At 40.6% G+C, this 19,413-nt stretch overlaps 1 protein-coding gene across 1 annotated transcript in view; it reads right to left on the reverse strand.

The window, feature by feature from the left end:
- NOL10 (nucleolar protein 10) overlaps nt 1-19,413 on the reverse strand; it is an 84,282-nt gene that overhangs the window by 17,617 nt on the left and 47,252 nt on the right. The window contains exons 14-17 of the mRNA XM_025867731.2: nt 7,854-7,980; nt 5,749-5,828; nt 5,465-5,563; nt 3,540-3,629 (exon numbers count right to left, since the gene is read on the reverse strand). Of these exons, the coding sequence (XP_025723516.2) occupies nt 3,540-3,629; nt 5,465-5,563; nt 5,749-5,828; nt 7,854-7,980 (396 nt within the window). The remainder of the gene's footprint in view (nt 1-3,539; nt 3,630-5,464; nt 5,564-5,748; nt 5,829-7,853; nt 7,981-19,413) is intronic.

Below are 19,413 nucleotides of genomic sequence, written 5' to 3' on the forward strand. Positions count from 1 at the left end.
ACAGTCCCAAAAAGCTGAGTGCTGAGTGCTGACTGTCCCAAGCTGCAGCAGAACTTACCAGGAAGGAAGGTCATCAAAAGATGAAAGATAACTGGCCTGACATTTAAAAGCCAAGAAGGAGCATTAGGGGCAATATTAAGAGACTTGGAGCTTTATAATAAAGTAATCCGCTAAAAGTGCCAAAGTGTTTGTCTCCGGACAGGTGCAGACGGGGGGGAACATGGGGGGGGGCGCGGAGAGAAGGACAGAGGGACAGCCAACGTTCCTAACAAACCCTGGAGAAACGTTTAGTTTTAAAAACTACGTGTTTAAAACTGTAATAAAAGCCAAAAACAATCTTTAATTGGTACTAAAAAACGTTAAAAAAAATATTTGGCATGTTAAAACTGATCTGATCCAACCCAGTGTCTATGCATGGCTCTATCTTTTCCCTAGAGAGATGAATTACTCTTTAAAATATACTCTTAATGGTATCCAATAAACCTGCAGGCTAAGGCACCTCTCCCGTGCACCGCCCAGGTGAGAGTACGCTCGGCCCGGAGATGTCGTGCAGGACCACACACGACTGAGCTGCCGCAGAATCCAAGAGAACGACGTTTATCCAAGACTCCAAGGCAACAGTGAAAAACTGGTAGAAGAGGCCAACAGCCAGGAAATGACACTTGTAAGAAAAATGGCTCAAACCCTTTCAAATCCAAGGAATCACCAGGGTGCCATGCCTCTCCAAGATGCCTATGCACACAGGGGGTTGCAATACGGATTCGGTGCAAAAATGAATGAACACCACCAAATGTCTAAGTTTGGATAAGGTCCAGATAATGCTTCTTGACATTAGAGAGTGGGTCCGTTCGCACTGCAGGCGCAGCATCAGTACGGAACAGAACACACCTTATTACACTTCAACGATGTTATCAGTGGCAGCAATATTCGGGAACAGATTTAACTGTCTGCCTCCAAGAAATTCCAGCTGGGGCCAAAGCAGAACTAAACCATACTGGCTTTCACATCAGAAGTCATCAGAGCTATGAAAGCTCTTGAGGGTTCGCAGAACTGAGTTCAAAGGCAAGACTAACGAACTGCTGATAGATGGAACAATTCTTTCAAGTATTCTTTACATTATGAGGGGTTCTTTCCTTAATTCATGAGTGGTTTTTAAGGTCTTCATTTTAATTAGATAACCACGTTAAACATCAAATCATATAAACTTTGTCTAATAACAGCCTGAGATTTCTAAAAAACTTCTAAGTATTTCCAGAAAGAAACCGAGCTCTGATGATAGGCCCGGAATTGGGTCAGCGAGCCACCAAAAAGCAAATCAGGGGCACATTTTACAAGTACCACTTTGTAGCAGAGTTTTATCAGGGGATGTAGCTTTTACAAAAAGAGGACTTCCAGCTTCCAGGAGCCAGAGAGACAACGCTGCTTGATGAAAGAAGGTAAGAATTTTGAAGGTTGTTCCTCCTGGTACTGCAGTAGAAGCAGGACATAGCCCAACGGAGGATTCTTGACAGGATGACCCTATCAACATTCTGACAAAAATTTTCAAATGCACAATCATGACTTTTCCCACTGACTATTAATAAGATCGCTTTATGTGTTTTCAGCTCACACAGTCATTTTTACTCGCCTGCACCCCATGGGAGGTCCACCCCAGGGAGGACCTGGGTTAGACCCCCCAGGGTCCACCCCAGGGAGGACCATCTGTGTTAGAAACCTTCTCTGGCTGTCCCCAACCCCAATGAAAGTCTGCAAAAGAAAGGGGGTGCGAGGTGAGGGCAGGATACTTTTCCCACATCTTCATAATCACCAGGGCCTTTTAAAAGACTCCTAAACTGACTATGCCATACTGCACAAGTACTGAAGTTACAATCTAAGTGTCTTACTCTCTGTAATATTAAGATATGTACCATTATAGATAAGGACTCATAAGCATAAAACATAGATAGGAATGCATACATCTCCATCCTCCATCAGGCCCACACTCTTCCTCCTGAAGCTTTCGGGCACGTAATCCAAAGATCACTTCCATTTAGCTTGTAAAACGACATGATGAAGTTGAAAAGTTACCTCCCTAAATCATCCTCAGGCTGGGCTAACAAGAAAATCAAGGTGAATACTCTGAGGAGAGAGTCAACACAGGAGGAAGCACTTCCATTTCAAGCACTTTAAGATCCACGCACACACTTAATGCCCTGATGTGAATTAATTAGGAGGGGCCATAGACACAGCACGTGGATATACATGTCTATAGTAAGTTTAAGTAATTGTTTCAATGCTGGTGTATTAGTCACATAAGGAAAATGGAAACAAAAGTCATCTATGGATTTACTTAAGAGAGGCTTCTAAAAAATCAAGATTTAAATAACATATTTAAAAAACCTACTAGGCCAGGATGGGAAGATGCTCCCAGGACGAGGAGGCAGAGGAGAGGAAGTGAGTGGTGTGTACTCCACTTAGAAATCACAGCATTCCAAGAACACCCTCTCTCTTCTCCTATCTTTGCATGTGATAGAAGAAAAAACCCTGCCCCGGTAAAGCCCGAGATCACGAAGCAAGAAGCTAGTGAGAAACAAGAGCCTTCAGCTGAAGTCCACTGGCATCAGGGAAGGGAGTGGTGGAACAAAAACACACAAAGAGCTGGCTTGTGTCCCATTCACTTACCTGGTTAGAAACCAGCAAGAGAACAGAGAAGAATAAACAAGCAAACAAAAATCTCCTTCGAGCATAACACAGCTGGCCCGAAGTTCCAAGGTCAGGCCCTTCACGCAGAGCCGGGGCCCGCGGGCTCCTGAGAGATCGGATCTTTATAACTCATTCTAGCAAAGAGCCAAGCTTGAGTGATCTGCCTGCCTGCTCGTCTAAGCAGATGATGAGAAGTCCTCACATATGTGGGAAAACTAGAAAAATCTCCCCCTGTCTTGATAATATCAGCGACATGAAACACTAACCCTTATTTATTTCATGACTGATCTTCATCCATATTCACATTAGTAAAGGAAGGTAAGAAGCAGTTACACATAAGCGTGCATGCTCCTGATAACGCCAAGTCTAAATAAAAATTAATTAATTCTGGAATTATAAACAGATCTAGTCAGAACAAAGAAAAACAACAAGCAATTTAAATATTTAACAATAAAAGGATTAAATAAATTATACATCCTTAAGAGTATATGCAGCTCTCAAAAGTATTTATGAAGAATTTTTAATGAAATGGGAAACCACTTGTGTTACTTTATGCAACCAAGATAAACATCTTATATTATCTATTACAGCTTATAATTTTAAGAGAAATAAGACAGGAAGGAAATTCACTAACATATTAATGATGCCCTTCTCTAGGTAGAATTATATAAATGACACTCTTTATGTTCTTTTCTATTTTTCCAAACTTCCCATACTGAGCATACACTATCCCATAAGCAGGGGTGAAAAAAGCTACACGTATTTTTCAGGAAGAAAGAAAAAACATAATTAAAAGTTACTACTAAGAAAATATAGGAACAATTTATGTATGTCTTCATTGCCTTATAAAATCTTACCTTAACTTTCTTTTTCCAGGTAGATTTTTGCCTTTCCTCCTCTTCCTCAATTAATTTAAGTGCTAGTTCTTTGTTAACTTTGGGCAATTTCTAGCAGAAGAAAAAAAAAAGGTGTATTAAATACCTACATTTTAGCTCTAAAAGTTAACAGTTCTGTAAGGAGTATAATTTCACAAACAGGAAACTTCTTATTTATTTTTTAAGTGGGCCCCATGCCCAGCGTGGAGCCTAATGTGGCGCCCAAACTCAACACTCTGAGATCAAGACCCAAGCTGGGATCAAGAGTCAGAAACTTAACTAACTGAGCCACCCAGGCGCCCCTCCAATTCTTTTTAAAATTTCATTATCCCCAGAGGACGAAACAATGTGGACACACGTGGCGTTATCAGCTGGGAGTACTTGCCCTCACCCGGCGTCTTTCCCGGCATACTGAGGAGCGAGCTGGGAGAAGCTGTGTTCGGCCGACGTCGGCCTCAGAGGGCCAGGCCCCTCGCTGATGAACTGGAAGCCAGCAGGCCTGCTATTGCAGCCTCTGGCTGGGGTTCAGGGAACCCCTGAAACGCTACTAATAATGCTAAATGCACTATTCGCTGCTCCTGAAACAGCAAATTTCTAAGGGGAATTCTAGATGTGAGTCTGACAACTCTCAGGAAAAAGTTGTGAGCTCTTTATTGTCCTTTTCCACTCAGTGCTTTATGTTCCATTGTAAAATACAACTTTGACAAGTAATGCAAAGAATGGGACAAAAGTACTCTACACATCCTAGTCTCCCCCTTGCCAACACACGCACATTCAACACTCCTAGAAAACTTCACAAATAATCTGCAATAAGGGAAACAGTCTTTGGTACTGAGTGTGTGTGTACAGATGCATACTTACGTATATATGGGTAGACGTATGTATTTATGTATGTGTGTATTTATTTATTGCCAATGCCCAGTTAGAAAAGAGTGTGTCACCTGGTGGTGAACCATAACCCAGTGGGGCTGCCAGCGAGATCGGGAGGCAGAGGGGGCTGGGCTTCCCTGTCTGTCTGCTGTTGGGCGGGCAGCGCGAGGCCACAGCTCTTCACCCGGGCAGCAAGCAGGTGGTTCCAGCAGAGGGCGGGACTCCAGCGGGCCGTTTTCTGACACTCTCAGGGAAAGAGCGCGCCAGCACTGGCTGCAGCCTCCTCACAGGCCGGGGTCTCAGCAGCACCGCCTCCTCCCCGCCCCCCAGCCCTGAGGCTGCTTCCTGCAGCCACACCTCTCCAGGCGCTATCCTTACGGTTTCTGCCTCAGTTCTCTAACATTCTTTACATTAAATTCTATTCACAGAACTAGGTGATCTGATTCCTGTCTGGACCCTGATGTAGTCTGATGACCATGACCCAACCAGATAGCCTCAGATACTGCCAAATGTCAGAAAGAAATGGGGATTATCAAAGCCTCAACACTCCAAACACTGAAAACCCATCTGAGAATTCCGTCACATTCTCCTGGAAGGGCTGATGATACCAGTCCCTCTGGCATTATTTCCCATAATATCACTGCCATAGAATCCATCATGTTCAAACTGTAAAGAGTATCCGCCCTCATGACCAATAAAATAGATCAAAACTATTAGGAGAAGATGTAAACTAAAAATGGGAAAACGAGGGCGCCTGGGTGGCTCAGTCGGTTAAGTGTCTACCTTCGGCTCAGGTCATGATCCCAGGGTCCCGGGATCGAGTCCCACATCGGGCTCCCTGCTCCGCGGGGAGCCTGCTTCTCCCCCTGCCACTCCCCCTGCTCGTGCTTTCTCTCCCTCTCAAATAAATAAAATCTTAAAAAAAAAGGGAGGGGGGCAACGAAGAAGCAGATGGCAGGTTTCTTTGGAATAACACACAAAGTGAAAATGTAGTACTTTTCTGGTAAACTCAATAGTGAGTAGAGCACAATATCTACCTTTAATTGGACTCTCTGTGCGCGGGTTTCTTCTATTTTCTGTCGGATCTTATCTTTCCTGTATTCTTCATAAGCAAATGGATTTACCATCAATTTCACCTTTTCAAAGTGGAAAAAAAGTTCAAAAATAAAAGTCATATTTAATAGCATGTTTCGTCAACACCATGACTATTCTGCCAAAGAAGAGGCAGCTCTCTTACAAATCATAAGCATGTTCTGCAAAATGCAAGTAAATAGAGAAGAAATGGCTCATTAATCACCTAAAATAAGTGTAGTCTACTTACCTTGTGATAGAGTCTTATATCCATGAAAAATCCATGCATATATGCCCGGAGGAAAGGTGATCCGATGAGGTGCGTGAGCCCTGGAGGGAGTTAATCAGAAGAAGGCAGATCCTTATGAAATCTTGATGAAAATTAAACCATTTTTTCTTATATTATAGTAAGATTATAGTTAAGATTTCACTTCTGATTATAAGATTTCACTTTGGAGTAAAACTGTAAGGATGAGAACCACTAATCTTCACCAACTATGGAGGAAATTTAATCCACGTTAAGCAGTGTCACCCTTATTTATTTTAAATGTCATTAAGCATAAAAATGATGAAAAAGTCTTTGTGAACTATAAAAGACTGGCAAAGGATTCTTTATGCTAGTGGTTCTCAGATGTTTGGATTCTGTGAACCAGTTCAAATTGAAAAATAATCCTGACATCAACAGTGACTTGCCAACTTTATACCACCAGGTAGGAACAGCTGGGCGGGGGGGGGGGGGGGATTATCTCCCATAATTTCCAAACACAAAGCATGCTATTACAATAATGTAAAGAAGGGCATGTTCTTTCCCATTATCATTCTCATTTTATAGATGAGAAAACCAAGGCTTAATGAGGTTCAGTAAACTGGTCAAGTCATGCAGATACTAAGCAGAAGATGTGGGGCACGCACCCGTCAGTCTCCCTCTGATGGCCATGGTGTTAGCCATGGTGCACTTCGTCCAACATTCCAGCACAATATTCCATGAAACATGTTTTGGGAAATACCATGCTTTATAACTGCCTTCCTCACCCAAAATAAACACAGTAAAAGAGACTAAACAAGTACCCAAAATGACAATAGTAAAAGAGACTAAACAAGCACCCGAAAATGAACTAAACACAGTAGTTTTAAAAAACTTTGCAAAACAGCAATGACTTTTTCCCTCCGATTTAAGAATGGAGGTGAGTGTGACACAGCATAGTGTAAAAGTTACACTGGGGATATTTAGGAAGGCACATCAGTAGGAAGATCCTACTTTACCATATTTTATCCCGGCATCATTTTTAAAAGGCTAAGACTACAAGTCTTTTCTCTTTAAACATCAAAATGTAAAGAGTTGTTTTGGTGGTAAATGGTAGAAAATGAATTCTGCCTAGATTAGCTGTGCTATGAAATAAAGTTCAAAAACCTCTCGGTTTATTTATGACATGATTCTATTTTCTTGTAACATTTAACTGCTGCCGTACGTCTATCTGTCCCACAGACAACTAAGTTGCCTAGACTCGTGGAGCAGGGGTCCTCGAGGTTTGCCCACTCTCCATCGTTTTCTGTGCAGCCTTTCTCCAGTGACAGAACTAGACCAGCAAAATCTCCCCTCCTTATCCTATGAAGTAGCACCCGTCACCTGAGACACACGCACTCTTCCGACGGGTTGGTGTGGCTGAGGTGAAGCGCGTAACGCTCTAGGCGTAAACCCCAACCCTCATGTTCATGACTGAAGCCTCTGGCAAGCTAGTTTCACCTTCCAGTGCCTCCGTCTCCTTATCTATAAGATGGCGTCATACCCATATCCACTCCGTGGAGTGGGGAGGATCAAGAGTTGCATGTAAACATCCAGAATCTTACCTGGCACATGATAAGCCCCACAATGCTGGCTGCTGGTAAAAGGCATTTCTTGGGTCTGTGACCTTTAAGCCTAAAGTAACTGTAAGGTTCTACATATCTGAGGATTCAATCGGGTTCCCAAGTTTTGGATGGGGTCTTCTACAAGCAAACTTAAAAGGGAGCCAGAAGTCATTTATGTGCAGTCTCTGAGATATTTTCCAAAACCTCATACTCAAACAGGACTTGAAGAAAATCACCACCTTGCTGACATTTTTTCTACGCATAGCTAGCGTGCTGAAGAAAATCATTCCTCGTTTAAAACACAAAGAAGCTTCAGTAGGTTGCCTTTCTCTCAACCTTTCTCCAAGCAGAGATTACAAACCTGACAATATACATAGCAAGTTTAATATCTGATTTGGCAGAAAGAGAAGATTTGGAAAATCAGATAAATGTGACTCTACTACCTCGTACATTCAAAACTCACCCCCCCGAATAATTTTTTAAAAATTTTATCATAATTTTTTTTACCTAAATTTTCAAGGTCTTTCTTTGTGACAAATTTGTAATCGTCATAAACCGTGCTTTCAGGATTCTCTTCTAATTCTTCTGTCAAGTTGTCCAGGAACGAACACCACCTGGGAGCAGGACCCAAAACCTACCAGTGTTGATCAAAAGGTTAGCACATGTACATTCTCACCACACCAACTAAGAGTTATTTTACACCAGATTTTCTTAAATAAAATTTAAAAATCCTTGTTCCTATCAGAAGTATTGAAAAATAACTGCAATATGCATAATCAACAAGTATATAATGGAAGAAAATAAAGTAGGAAAAATTTAGGCCTGTAAAGGAAAAATCTGTCTGGAATGTAAAGATATTAACGAATATTTTTATATTAGCACTATCAAAAAACAAAAAAATAACATCCATTTATCTATCACCTCTTTTATTCAAAAGATTTTATATTAGCACTATCAAAATACAAAAAAATAACATCCACTTATCTATCACCTCTTTTATTCGAAAGATTACTAAAATCTACAAAGCATATTTGGTATGAAAGATTTTTTTAAGTTTGCCGTTTTCAAACGGAAGGCTAAAATGAGAATTACCCTCTTTTTAGGGGTTCTCAACTAAGTACTTGATAATCATATTTGTTCACGTGTGGTCCACTTCACTTAACTCATTAAAAACTAAAATTCTGTATATAGAATCCGTCAGACTTAACCTAAAAGGTCGCCAAGACCCACAAGTTAGGGAGAAATAAAAGTTGAACAGAATTTATAACTCCTAAAATAGGAATAGTTCCTTCTGTAATCCTACTTCCATAACATACCGTGACTGCTTTTTACTTTTTTGCTGTGGATACACATCTCTCCCAGCACGGTGCCTCACCCACCAAGGTCAAAGCTTATCCAAAGGAAGCACCGCTGCTTAGCGGGAAGGCCCTGCGGCTGAAAGCCTCACTGAGCTGCAGGCTTTCACAAGGAACAACCCTGGGCTCTGACAAAATGGAACTTCCCATGACTACTGCCCTGTCTATTGTGATAGTAATCAAACAGGAGAAAAACAAAAATCATAATGGAAATGATTAAATCTAGCTTAAACTTTTTGGGGAAGGAAAGGTGGGAGGGAGAGAGTTGTAACAAAGAAAAACAGGGTCTGATACCACCTCCAGTCAAAACCAGGTAAATGTCAGACATGGCCAAACTAAAGCAGTATTATTGCGCCTGACTAGAAAGGGTGATCCGCCCCACCCCAAAGGCTATGGCACTTGTGAACATGAAAAACCATGCTTAATGAGCGTAAAAGGAGTCCTAGCAAGAAGTTTCATATTGGCATCATCTATGCAATTTTTTTTAAAGTAAAGGTTTTGATGCACCAAGTGGTTTGACTCTAACCATGAAAGACAAACCTTAAAGAAATGCAAGGCATTAAAAAAAAAATTCAATGTAGAATACTTTTTAAAGAAACTGCTATGATTTAAGCAATTTTAGGAAAGTAGCTTGACGTCAACGAATACTAATAAATGCTACTACATCTAAAGCACTGCATGAAACCAAAGTCACTGACCATGATTTCCCTGAAGGAGTTTAAAATCTCACTGGGACAAGAAATCTAGCAGAGCACATGCACACACCCACTCAGCCGTGTACATCCAGAGACGGAGATTGTACCGAGACGGGCGAGGCCAGGAACAAATAGCAGGGACACCGAAAATCACATACGGAGGGACTTCGGGTTGGAGTGAACTCATGAGCCAGCGGGGAAAATCACAGAGAGCGACAGCTCGGGCACTCACAACTTCCCCTCAGTCATAAAGCAAACGCAAAGCTCTGCCACATGCTGGAGTAGGACCTGAGGCAGAAACCTTCTCTTCTTCTAAGCAGAACGTAAGTACACTTGTGGTCATCTTTCTGGAATATAATATCCAAGAGCCTGTCCTCGTGGGAGGGTAGGAACTGCATCTGTTCTAAATGCTGAATCTCCAGTACCTAGAACATCACCTGCCAAGTAGTGTGCTTTCAGTACATTTCACAAATACCTCTACTGGTACATGATGTATGCGTGCATTCAGGAATTCCATGCGCGCAGAGTACTAAGACTTAAGGGGTCCTGTTTGGCAAAAGTATTTTTGAAATTGTTTAATTTTCCTTACTCAGATAAAAACACTCCAATACTTCACCATAAAACTACTGGATATGAGAACACTTTTTGGTGAAAGACCATTCTACCTCCTAGACAAGGGGGCAATGGTGACCAAAAGACTTCATAATGAGGCAGTTTCACTTTTAAAAGCCTTCAATCAGTGATAAACCACAGGTCTCAAAGACAATAAGAAGATTATACTGTGTTTACTGACTTTTCTTGGGGGGGGTGAAGAGAAGGAATATCAAAATATCAGGCCAGATGTGAACTGACTTTCACAAAAGTCCTTTTTTATAATGTTCTACAACATTCATCTTGATTAGTTAACTGGATTCTAATGGAATTGTTTTAAACTGCCTCTTGGGGCAGGTCTGGTTACGGTAAATAAACTCTGCAATCAAATTCATGGCCATTAAATTTTATAGGAGGAAATATTTCCATCAAAAACAAAATGAAATCTAGTGGGTTGAGTTTATTAATCACATTTCCCTAGTTCCTCTTCAGGGGGGAAAAAAGAAAAAGAAACATCAGAACAACCATAACAAAGTTGAAATTACTGATTTAACTGGCATTAAACTGCAGGTTTTATCTACATCCCAGCTTTCCTCAAAGGGCTACCATTAGGTTGCAAAAGCAGTGGTCAGCTTAGCCAGGAAGGAGGGCGTAACCCCACGCACAGTTCTCTGAGGTCCTCATAATGACCACAAGGTTAATTAATGTGTAAAAAGTCCTTGTTGTCCTCACTCATAAAATATGTTAAACCTTCAATTAGTCCTTAAAAATATGTTAATTTACTTCCTAAATTTCAGGCTTTACAACTTGAAGAAAGCCTCCTTTCTGACCACAGGAGTACTCTCACTATGTCAGAAGCTTCTAGGTTTTCTGTATTGTCATTATATTGCTATTTCTGTACCTCAGCCACAACTGAGTATTGTTCCTTTATCTACATTTTTATGTACCTTAAGAGGTTTTTTTTTTTGTTTCAGAAAAGTAGTGGAGATTCTTCTGTTTTAAACGTCTATTACCTATTAATGAACTTCTACTTTTGATTTATAAGAATTTCCTAAAGTCACAGGTCAGCACAGCAGCGAACTGGAAACTGAATCAACCAACTGCTACGGAGGGTTCCTGCGGCCCCTCAGCAACTTCAGTGACCATCGTACCAACCAATCTAGCCGGAAATACGTGGTCCTCCCAAATGGTAAAGAATCCTTCTCACGTTGCCCGGGGAAGGCCTCAACTCCAATGCAGCCAAGTATCTGCTTGCTCTAATCCCTTTGAGAAGAACCGATGTTAAAGTACATGAAAATACATGCTATGTGCCTGAGATCATCTGCCTCTATGGTTACAAACTACCTTTACGATGTTACTTTTACAGGCTTACTTTTAAGACCCAAAGTTCCCGTATATTCCGGTAGTGGACAGAAATGACAGAGCGGGGAGAAAATTCTTCTGGAGTCCACAGAAGGTAGCCCTCCCACCGCTCGACTTTTGAAACTTCCACTTTGCCACAGCCAGAGTTGGCCTGGGGCAGAGATGAAGACTGAGGATTTACTAAAGGGATGGTTTTTAACAGATCAAGGGTAGTTAAAATAGCAACAACAATATATGATTCATATGATCAGAGACAAAGAAGCAAACCACTAAGTCGGTATAAATCTCATCATTTCTTCCATTACTTATAATGCTACTGAACACAACCAAATAATCTCATTATCTTCCAACCATTAATATAAGAAAATAACCGATAACATAAAACAGCAATTAAAATTATCATCTTTTTTGTTTACTTCAAGTTTTTATTTAAATTCCAGTGCGCTGCGTGTAATATTGGTTTCAGGTGTACAGTACAGTAATTCAACACTTCCATACACCCCCCGTGCTCATCACAACAAGCACAACAAGGGCCCTTGCTCCTTAACCCCAGCCCCGTCCAGCCCGCCTGCCCCTAACCATCAGTCTTTTCTCTACAGTTAAGAGTGTTTCTTGGTTTGCCTCTTTCCCCCGCCCCGTGTTCACCTGTTTTGTTTCTTAAATTCCAGACGAGTGAAATCTTAAGGTGACTGACATTTTGCTTCCCATAATACACTCTAGCTCATCCACATTGTTGCAAATGGCAAGATTCATTCTTTTTGATGGCTAAGTAATGATATTCCATTGTAAATATATATACTCCACACCTTCTTTATCCATTCATCATCAGTCAATAGACACTTGGGCGGTTTCCATAATTTGGCTATTGTTGGTAATGCTGCTATAAACATCGGGGTGCATGTGTCCCTTCAAATCAGTATTTTTGAATCCTTTGGGTAAATAACTAGCAGTGCAGTTGCTGGATCCCAGGGTAGTTCTATTTTTAACTGTTTGAGGCACCTCCACACTGTTCTCTGGAGTGACCGCACTGGCTTGCATTCCCACCAGTGTGTAAGAGCGTTCCCCTTTCTCCGCATCCTTGACAACACCTGTTGTTTTCCGTGTTGTTGATTTTAGCCATTCTGACAGGTGTGAGGTACTATCTCATTGTAGTTTTGATTTGTATTTCCCTGAAATTATTACCTTGAATTTTTAATGACTTAAAAAAACTTGAGCAACTAAGAAAATTCTTAATTACTCCATTTCATAGAACCCTATCAAGAGAGAGTAAGCAACTTTGAACTAAAATGGGCTTATAAGCTGGGAAACTTCAACTGTTATTAGCACACAAAGAAGTATATGATGTATCCAAGTACAAACAGTTGACTTTTAAAAATATTCTCTTACAAAATTTTCAGAATGCGCTGCAGCATAGTGTGCATTAGGGTATCTCTTAATGATAACTGGAGAAAGAACCATCACAGTGTAAGAGAGCACGTCATCACATGGAAAAATGACTTAAGTATATTCCATTAAGTTCAAGGAGTAAAACTAGCTCCATTAAATGTCAGGAAGTAGATATTAATTCAATTTTTATTCATCAAGTATTTACTGAGTTCCAGGCTTATTATGTTCCACTTTATAAAAACAAGTAGCAAAATGTAACCCAACAGCAAAAAAGTTTCACATATAACGATACTTCTGTGGATGGACTAGACAATTCTTAATTTCCTCAGCTTCATTCATTCATTCAAAAGGTTAACTGAGCTTTTACCAAAAGCTAAGTGCCAAATGTCAAATATATGGAAAACAAGTTTGGAAAACAAGGAAGTACAATATAAATATGATTAGTGTCACGGCAGAGAGATTTTAAAATGGCGCCGGGCAGCCAAAATAGCTTTTAAGGAGACATCTGTGCTAGGCCTTGAAAAATCCGAAGAGGTTATCATTATGTATTCAGTAAAAATTGCCATACTAAATATTTAGAATTCAATGCTAGCAAAATTAATGTATATTTTACTCATTAATTATACAGGAGATGCTTAGTTAGAAGAATTATCAATTTACCTTTTAGTGATCTTATACTCCTTTAATCCTTGAAACTCAATTTAAACTCGACATTATAATGACACCACTGAATAGATAAGAACTACACTTACAAGCAATAATGGACACTGTGAATATAAAATAATTCTGCTATCTAGCAACCAAGTAAATTATCTATTATTCTGTTACAGAACTGTTTCCAGGACATTTTTAAGTAGACATAAATATCTGCTTCTGGAACTAGAGCAATAATAAAAACAGTATCAAGAGCAGCAAAAGTAATCACTGCAGTAGCAAACCAAACGCTAAGAGGTAGGGAGGGAGTTTCATCCCCCTGAAGAATTTTAAGTCACATCTAATCAGAAATCTGTTATTCTTACTATGAAGCCATAATTCTTTATCAGAAACTACTGGGCCCAGAAAGAACTTCAAATTCAGATTTTTTATGAATTTTATAAAGGTAATATAGTATGCACACTGCATAAAATCTTCGGTGAGGTCTGGGTCAGTGGTCCATATTCAAACATGTTACTATCTCCGCGGCAAAATCCTACACATATTCACACCAGTGATTGGAGATAAATAAAGATGGAAAAGAACTTCATCATCACATGGCAGGTTTGAGGCTCAATGAAGCAAGCCAAGTCAGGTTTTCCCACCAGTGAATTATTAAAAAAATGCCAGGGCTTTTTGGATTTCAGAATTGCAGACCAGAGATAATGAAGGTATGTTATACTGTAAACATCACTGACCACCATTATGATTATTAATTTTTCTCATTGCATAGCCTGTATCTCTAGTGGCAGAATGGGATTTTGCCAACTAAGACCAACTGTTCATACATCCAAAGGAAAATTTCCTTTCAAACTTTTCCTCCCTTATTGGTTGAAAGGCACCACGAGCACCAGCATGTACTTTCAAATTCTGACAGCTGGGGCTTAATAATAACCGATCACAAGAGAGGCAGCTGGGTGAGCCGAGGGAGTGGCCATGCACTTAGGCGTGTAACTGCATCTGCAACGTGATGAGCTGCCTAATTGCACACCCAAGTTCACATGTATTTGTGTGAGTAATTGTGAGTCATTTAAAGGTACTCCTAGCGCTTTGTTCTCTCATTCCTAAAAATCAGATTAGCAAACGAGCAATTCAATTTCAACATTTTTAAAGGTTTATTTCAAAAAAAAGAGAATTATTATCAGCCATGATTTCAATTTTAATTTGGTTTTTGAAAAAGCAGTTTAGACACTGAAATGAAATGAGAAGAAACCAAGGCCAAGCAGACAATATGCTCTTGCCACTGTCTCACTAGCAGCCAACCAAACCAACAGTTAATCTTTGCAAGGCTCTGCGAGCACAAATAAGCATACGATGGAATGCCTATACTCAAGGGCTGGGGGAGACAGGACACCCCAAGCAAACATCTAAATACAAAACTAAACCTGACAGTAACAACCACAGAGATTTCAGTTAATAACAGCACACTATATGTTTTTATGTCCTTCCCCTCTCAAGCCTACTCAAAATTCACAGTCCATCAATATAAAAGGTATATTAACCTTCAAGGACAAAAAGAACAAAAGAAGAAAATGCCTCCGTTGAGAGATTTAACATGGTGCACATCCGGGGCCTACAGAGGTAGGTAACAGAAAAAAGAGGGCAGATTCTTCCCTGGAGCCCTCAAGACCCAGGACTTCTGGGCTCCATTCATCTGGGAAACCGGGCCTGAATGGAGGGGAGGTGAGAAAGACGATGAATATCTAAGTTCCCACCACCGCTCAGGAGACCAGAGGATAACTCTCTGGCGAAAGTGAACAGGACAAGAGACAGGATACCCGTCACAGGTGACTTGCACTGTGGAGCAGAAATTAGCTCACCGAACGGCGGTCTGCATGTCAGAAGCGGGACCCCACCCACCACACCCTCTTCCTTTTCTCATCTTCCAGAATACCAAAAGCCACGGATGTGTTGCTGTGCTTCCACTCCGGCCAGCCTAAAACCCCAGTGTTCCCATAAGGAAGGAAGTGGGGGGTTCTTCTCTGCAGGAAAGGAAAGATCCCCCGAAGGCAGATGCTGGTCTCGGAGAATCCCCCAACAGTCATTAGCTGAATAGTCAGCATGAAAACTACCAGGGACAAGACCACCGTGTACAGAGAACTTCCAGCCGGCATCTTAGTGCCTCGTTCTTAAGAACAGAAGGCCAAAGATGACCATTCACTTATTCAACAAATAGTTACTGTCAGACGTGGATATAGCAGTGAATACAACAAACAAGGATCTCTACCTTTAAAAAGCTGACATTCCAGAAAGGAAAACAATAAGGGAAAGACAGAATTTATAAAGAAGTCTTACAACTCAACAATAAAAGGTAAGTACTCTAATTTAAAACTTGGCAAAGGATTTGAAAAATTTCCCCAAAGATATAAAAATGGCCAACAAGCATATGAAAAGATGTTCCACATCATCAGTCACTAGGAAATGCTAACCTAAACCAAAAGAAGGTATCAAATCACACTCACTTGAATGACCATACTCAGAAAAATGGAAAGCAACAAGTAATGCTGAGAATGTGGAGAAATTGGAACCCTCATCTATTGCTGGTGGGAAAGTAAAATGGGGCAGCCACTGGGGAAAAGAGCTTGGCACTTCTTCAAAGAGTTAAGCATAGAGTTGTCATATGATCCAGCAATTCTAATCCTAAGTATATATATATATACACCCAAGAGAACTGAAAACACATGTCCACACAAAATGTTTATAGCAGCACTATTTATAATAGCAGCAATATTTATTTCAGAAGTGAAAGTAATCCCAACATACATCAACTGATGAATGAATTAGCAAAATGTGGTCTAATCGTATAAGGAAATGTCATTCAGCAACAAAAAGGAATGAAGTATCGATTCATAACATAGCCCAGATGAACCTTGAAAACATTAAGTAAAAAAGCCAAACACAAAAGGCCACCTATTATACAACTCCATTTTTGTGAAATGTCCGGAAGAGGCAAATCCAGAGAAACAGAAGTAGGTTAGCAACTGCCAGGGGGTGGGGATGGGGGAATGAGGTTGGGGAGTGACTGGTATGTGGCTTCCTTTTGGTGCGGTATAAAGTGAAATTAGATAATGGTGTTTACTACACAAAACTCTGTCAGACGTGGACATAGCAGTGAATACAACAAACAAGGATCTCTATACTGAACTGTATACTTTAAAAGGGTTATAACTTTATGGCTTGTGAATTATATCTCAAAAAAGCTGTTATTTTAAAAAATCTAATGAAGGATCACACATTGCATTAGGTTATTATGCCTCTTTAGTTTCCTTTAATCTAGAAGAGTTCCCCTGCCTTTCAGGATGTTTATACTTTCCGAGTTCAGGCCAGCTGATTTGCAGAGGTCTTGACATCTTACAGGCTGTTTCTCAGAATTAGATTCAGTTAAACATTTCTAATGCACAGGTGATGTGTGCCAAAACAATTTTTTTTTTTTTTAAGAGACAGAAAGAGGAGGTGGAGAGGGACAGAGGGAGAGAGAGAGAAAATCTCAAGCAGTCTCCACACCTGCAGCATGGAGCCCAACATGGCGCTTGATCTCAAAACTCGGAGATCACGACCTGAGCCGAAATCAAGAGTCAGACACTTAACCGACTTAACCCACCCAGGCGCCCCCAAAACGACTCTTAATGCTGTTTCTACATCAAGCATTTGGCTTTGCATGACTGATATTTGTAATGTCATGTGCTTACAGTATTTATTTTCATACATTTTTACACTTCTTTTTTCTTTGATTTTTGGATTTGGGGTATAAAATGAGTTTCCAGGAAAGAGGGCCCAATGAGGGCTTGTCTGGGGACCATATTCCAGGAGCCAATGAGGCTACACTGGGCTACAGAAGGAGAGACCAGAAAGATGCAAGGAATACTTATCACACTCCCTCGCCCTCCTCCCCAACCACAGAATTGGAGAGATGAGTAAAACTGAAGACGGGGACACGCTTCAGTTATTTTCACAAGGAGCTGATATCGTGAAATTACCCTTTGCCAAACTTAGACAAAAAGACCATGCCTAGAGACAGACTATCCTGTCTCCTCATTTTACCAAATGAAAAGACATACAAGAGCATTCCACTCCTTTTCTTTTTTTAAATGATTCGTATTTATTTGAAGTGCTAGAATGTCAAGAAAGCTTCTGGGTCACCAAAGCAACGAGTTTTTAAAAAACAGACACATACATATCCCCTGGAGGTGTAGTGACTTTGAGCTTGGTGGCATTTAGAACATGTAAGTGTAGTGAAAACCAAAACTTTCTGCTAAATTTAAGAACAGAATTACACAAAAATGTACCATTGCAATTGAAGAGAGCAAAAATTTTATTCTAAACCGTGAAATTCTTTCATAAAACAAATCTCTTAGATTTCTCTCTTAAGCATTCTAAACTACATTATATTTAATCTAAGCAATTCTAATTTGAGGTGGAAAGAAAAGCTTTACATTCCTTTCTCCTTTTCATGAAATGACAAATGATGCCCTAAATTCTCAAGAGAAAGGAAAGACTATCTTAATATGGTCCCTGACTTCTTCGAAGTCCACCGCTAGTTACACGGGAGCGCCTGCTTCTTCTAGGGGCCCCCTGCTGCGTCTGACCTGGCAGCCTGGCCTTGCACCCATGTCGCCATTTTATGTTTCCGGTCATGCTACACTTGAAATGCCGGGTCGGCAGTCTAGAGCTCACACTGAGTCTGCAGCGACACGGAGTGCAAGCACTGAGCGTCGATGTCAGCCTTAACGTCCTGCACTTCCCATCTCTTCCTCTCCCAGGTTCCTCACCACGCTAAGAATGTTCAACCTTGACGGCTCCGACTGCGCGCACACACACATACACCATGCCCCATGGGTGCTGAAGGCACGAGGCCAATTTCACCATATGAGAATGTATTTATCTTCTGGGTCCCACACCTGGTAATGAGCACTCTCCCAGACCTTGTTTTGTCACTTGAGTCCTGCCAAGGGTCACACAGACGGCTGTTGTGTGTTATCCCGGTTACCGCATCAGTAGTTTCCTGCTTCCATCCCACTTCCTTGCAGGCAAAAGAATTTATTTTTAATTTTTTCAGCACATTCTTACGCTTTCCAATTCTTAATTCTGAAGTCTGTGTAAAAACTAACGGCATGTTAATATTTAAAAATAGCCAGGGATGGAAACTTGGCAGAAACAAAGGAAGAGTAAATGTTTTAAAATCATATGTGAGATTAAGAGTCTCAAGAAACAAACTGAGGGTTGCTGGAGTGGAGGGGGGGCGGGAGGGATGGGGTGGCTGGGTGATGGACAGTGGGGAGGGTATGTGCTCTGGTGAGCGCTGTGAATTGTGCAAGACTGTTGAATCACAGACCTGTACCTCTGAAGCAAGTAATACATTATATGTTAATAAAAATAAATAAAATAAAATCATATGTGCGCTTTTCCTCAAGGTTATACACCTCAACAGTGCTCCTCCAAGAGGATCAAAAAAATATTTTGCCACCATTTAGCAATTACTGTTTATCTACAAGTGCCACACACAGAACTAGGAAATCCTGAGGAAGACATTTCCAATTCAAGCAAAATGAGGTTTCCCATATATCCCTCAAAAAAGCTGAAGGAGAACATTACACTGGCAGAGCAAAGAAGAGTGAAAGAACCCAATGTAGACTCATAACTGAGTAACGTGTGACCAAGCATTAAGTATTTAAGTAACTTTCTACAACCCTAGGTAGAAAGTTTATTTTGGAGTTTAATTATGTGTATTTCCCACCAAGATGAGTAACAGGAGTCCCATACACATGACAATATTAAAGGTCCTATCAAGATCTATGCTATGGTGGGAGGGTGTGTATAGAGCATTAATCTTAGTGAAGTCAGGACAGATTCTAAAAACTTCATGTAAAACCTAACTATCGGCAAAAAGAAGAGAGCTTTATAAGAAAAACCCTATACATAATGAAATCTTTACACTCAGAATGAAAGGAAAGCTATGTGATTTGGTAGCGGGGAGTGAGGAGAGGT

The sequence above is a fragment of the Callorhinus ursinus genome, unplaced genomic scaffold (assembly GCF_003265705.2).
Source record: "Callorhinus ursinus isolate GAN/ISIS: 27379988/994484 unplaced genomic scaffold, GSC_fseal_2.0 scaffold10, whole genome shotgun sequence".
NCBI lineage: Eukaryota > Metazoa > Chordata > Mammalia > Carnivora > Otariidae > Callorhinus > Callorhinus ursinus.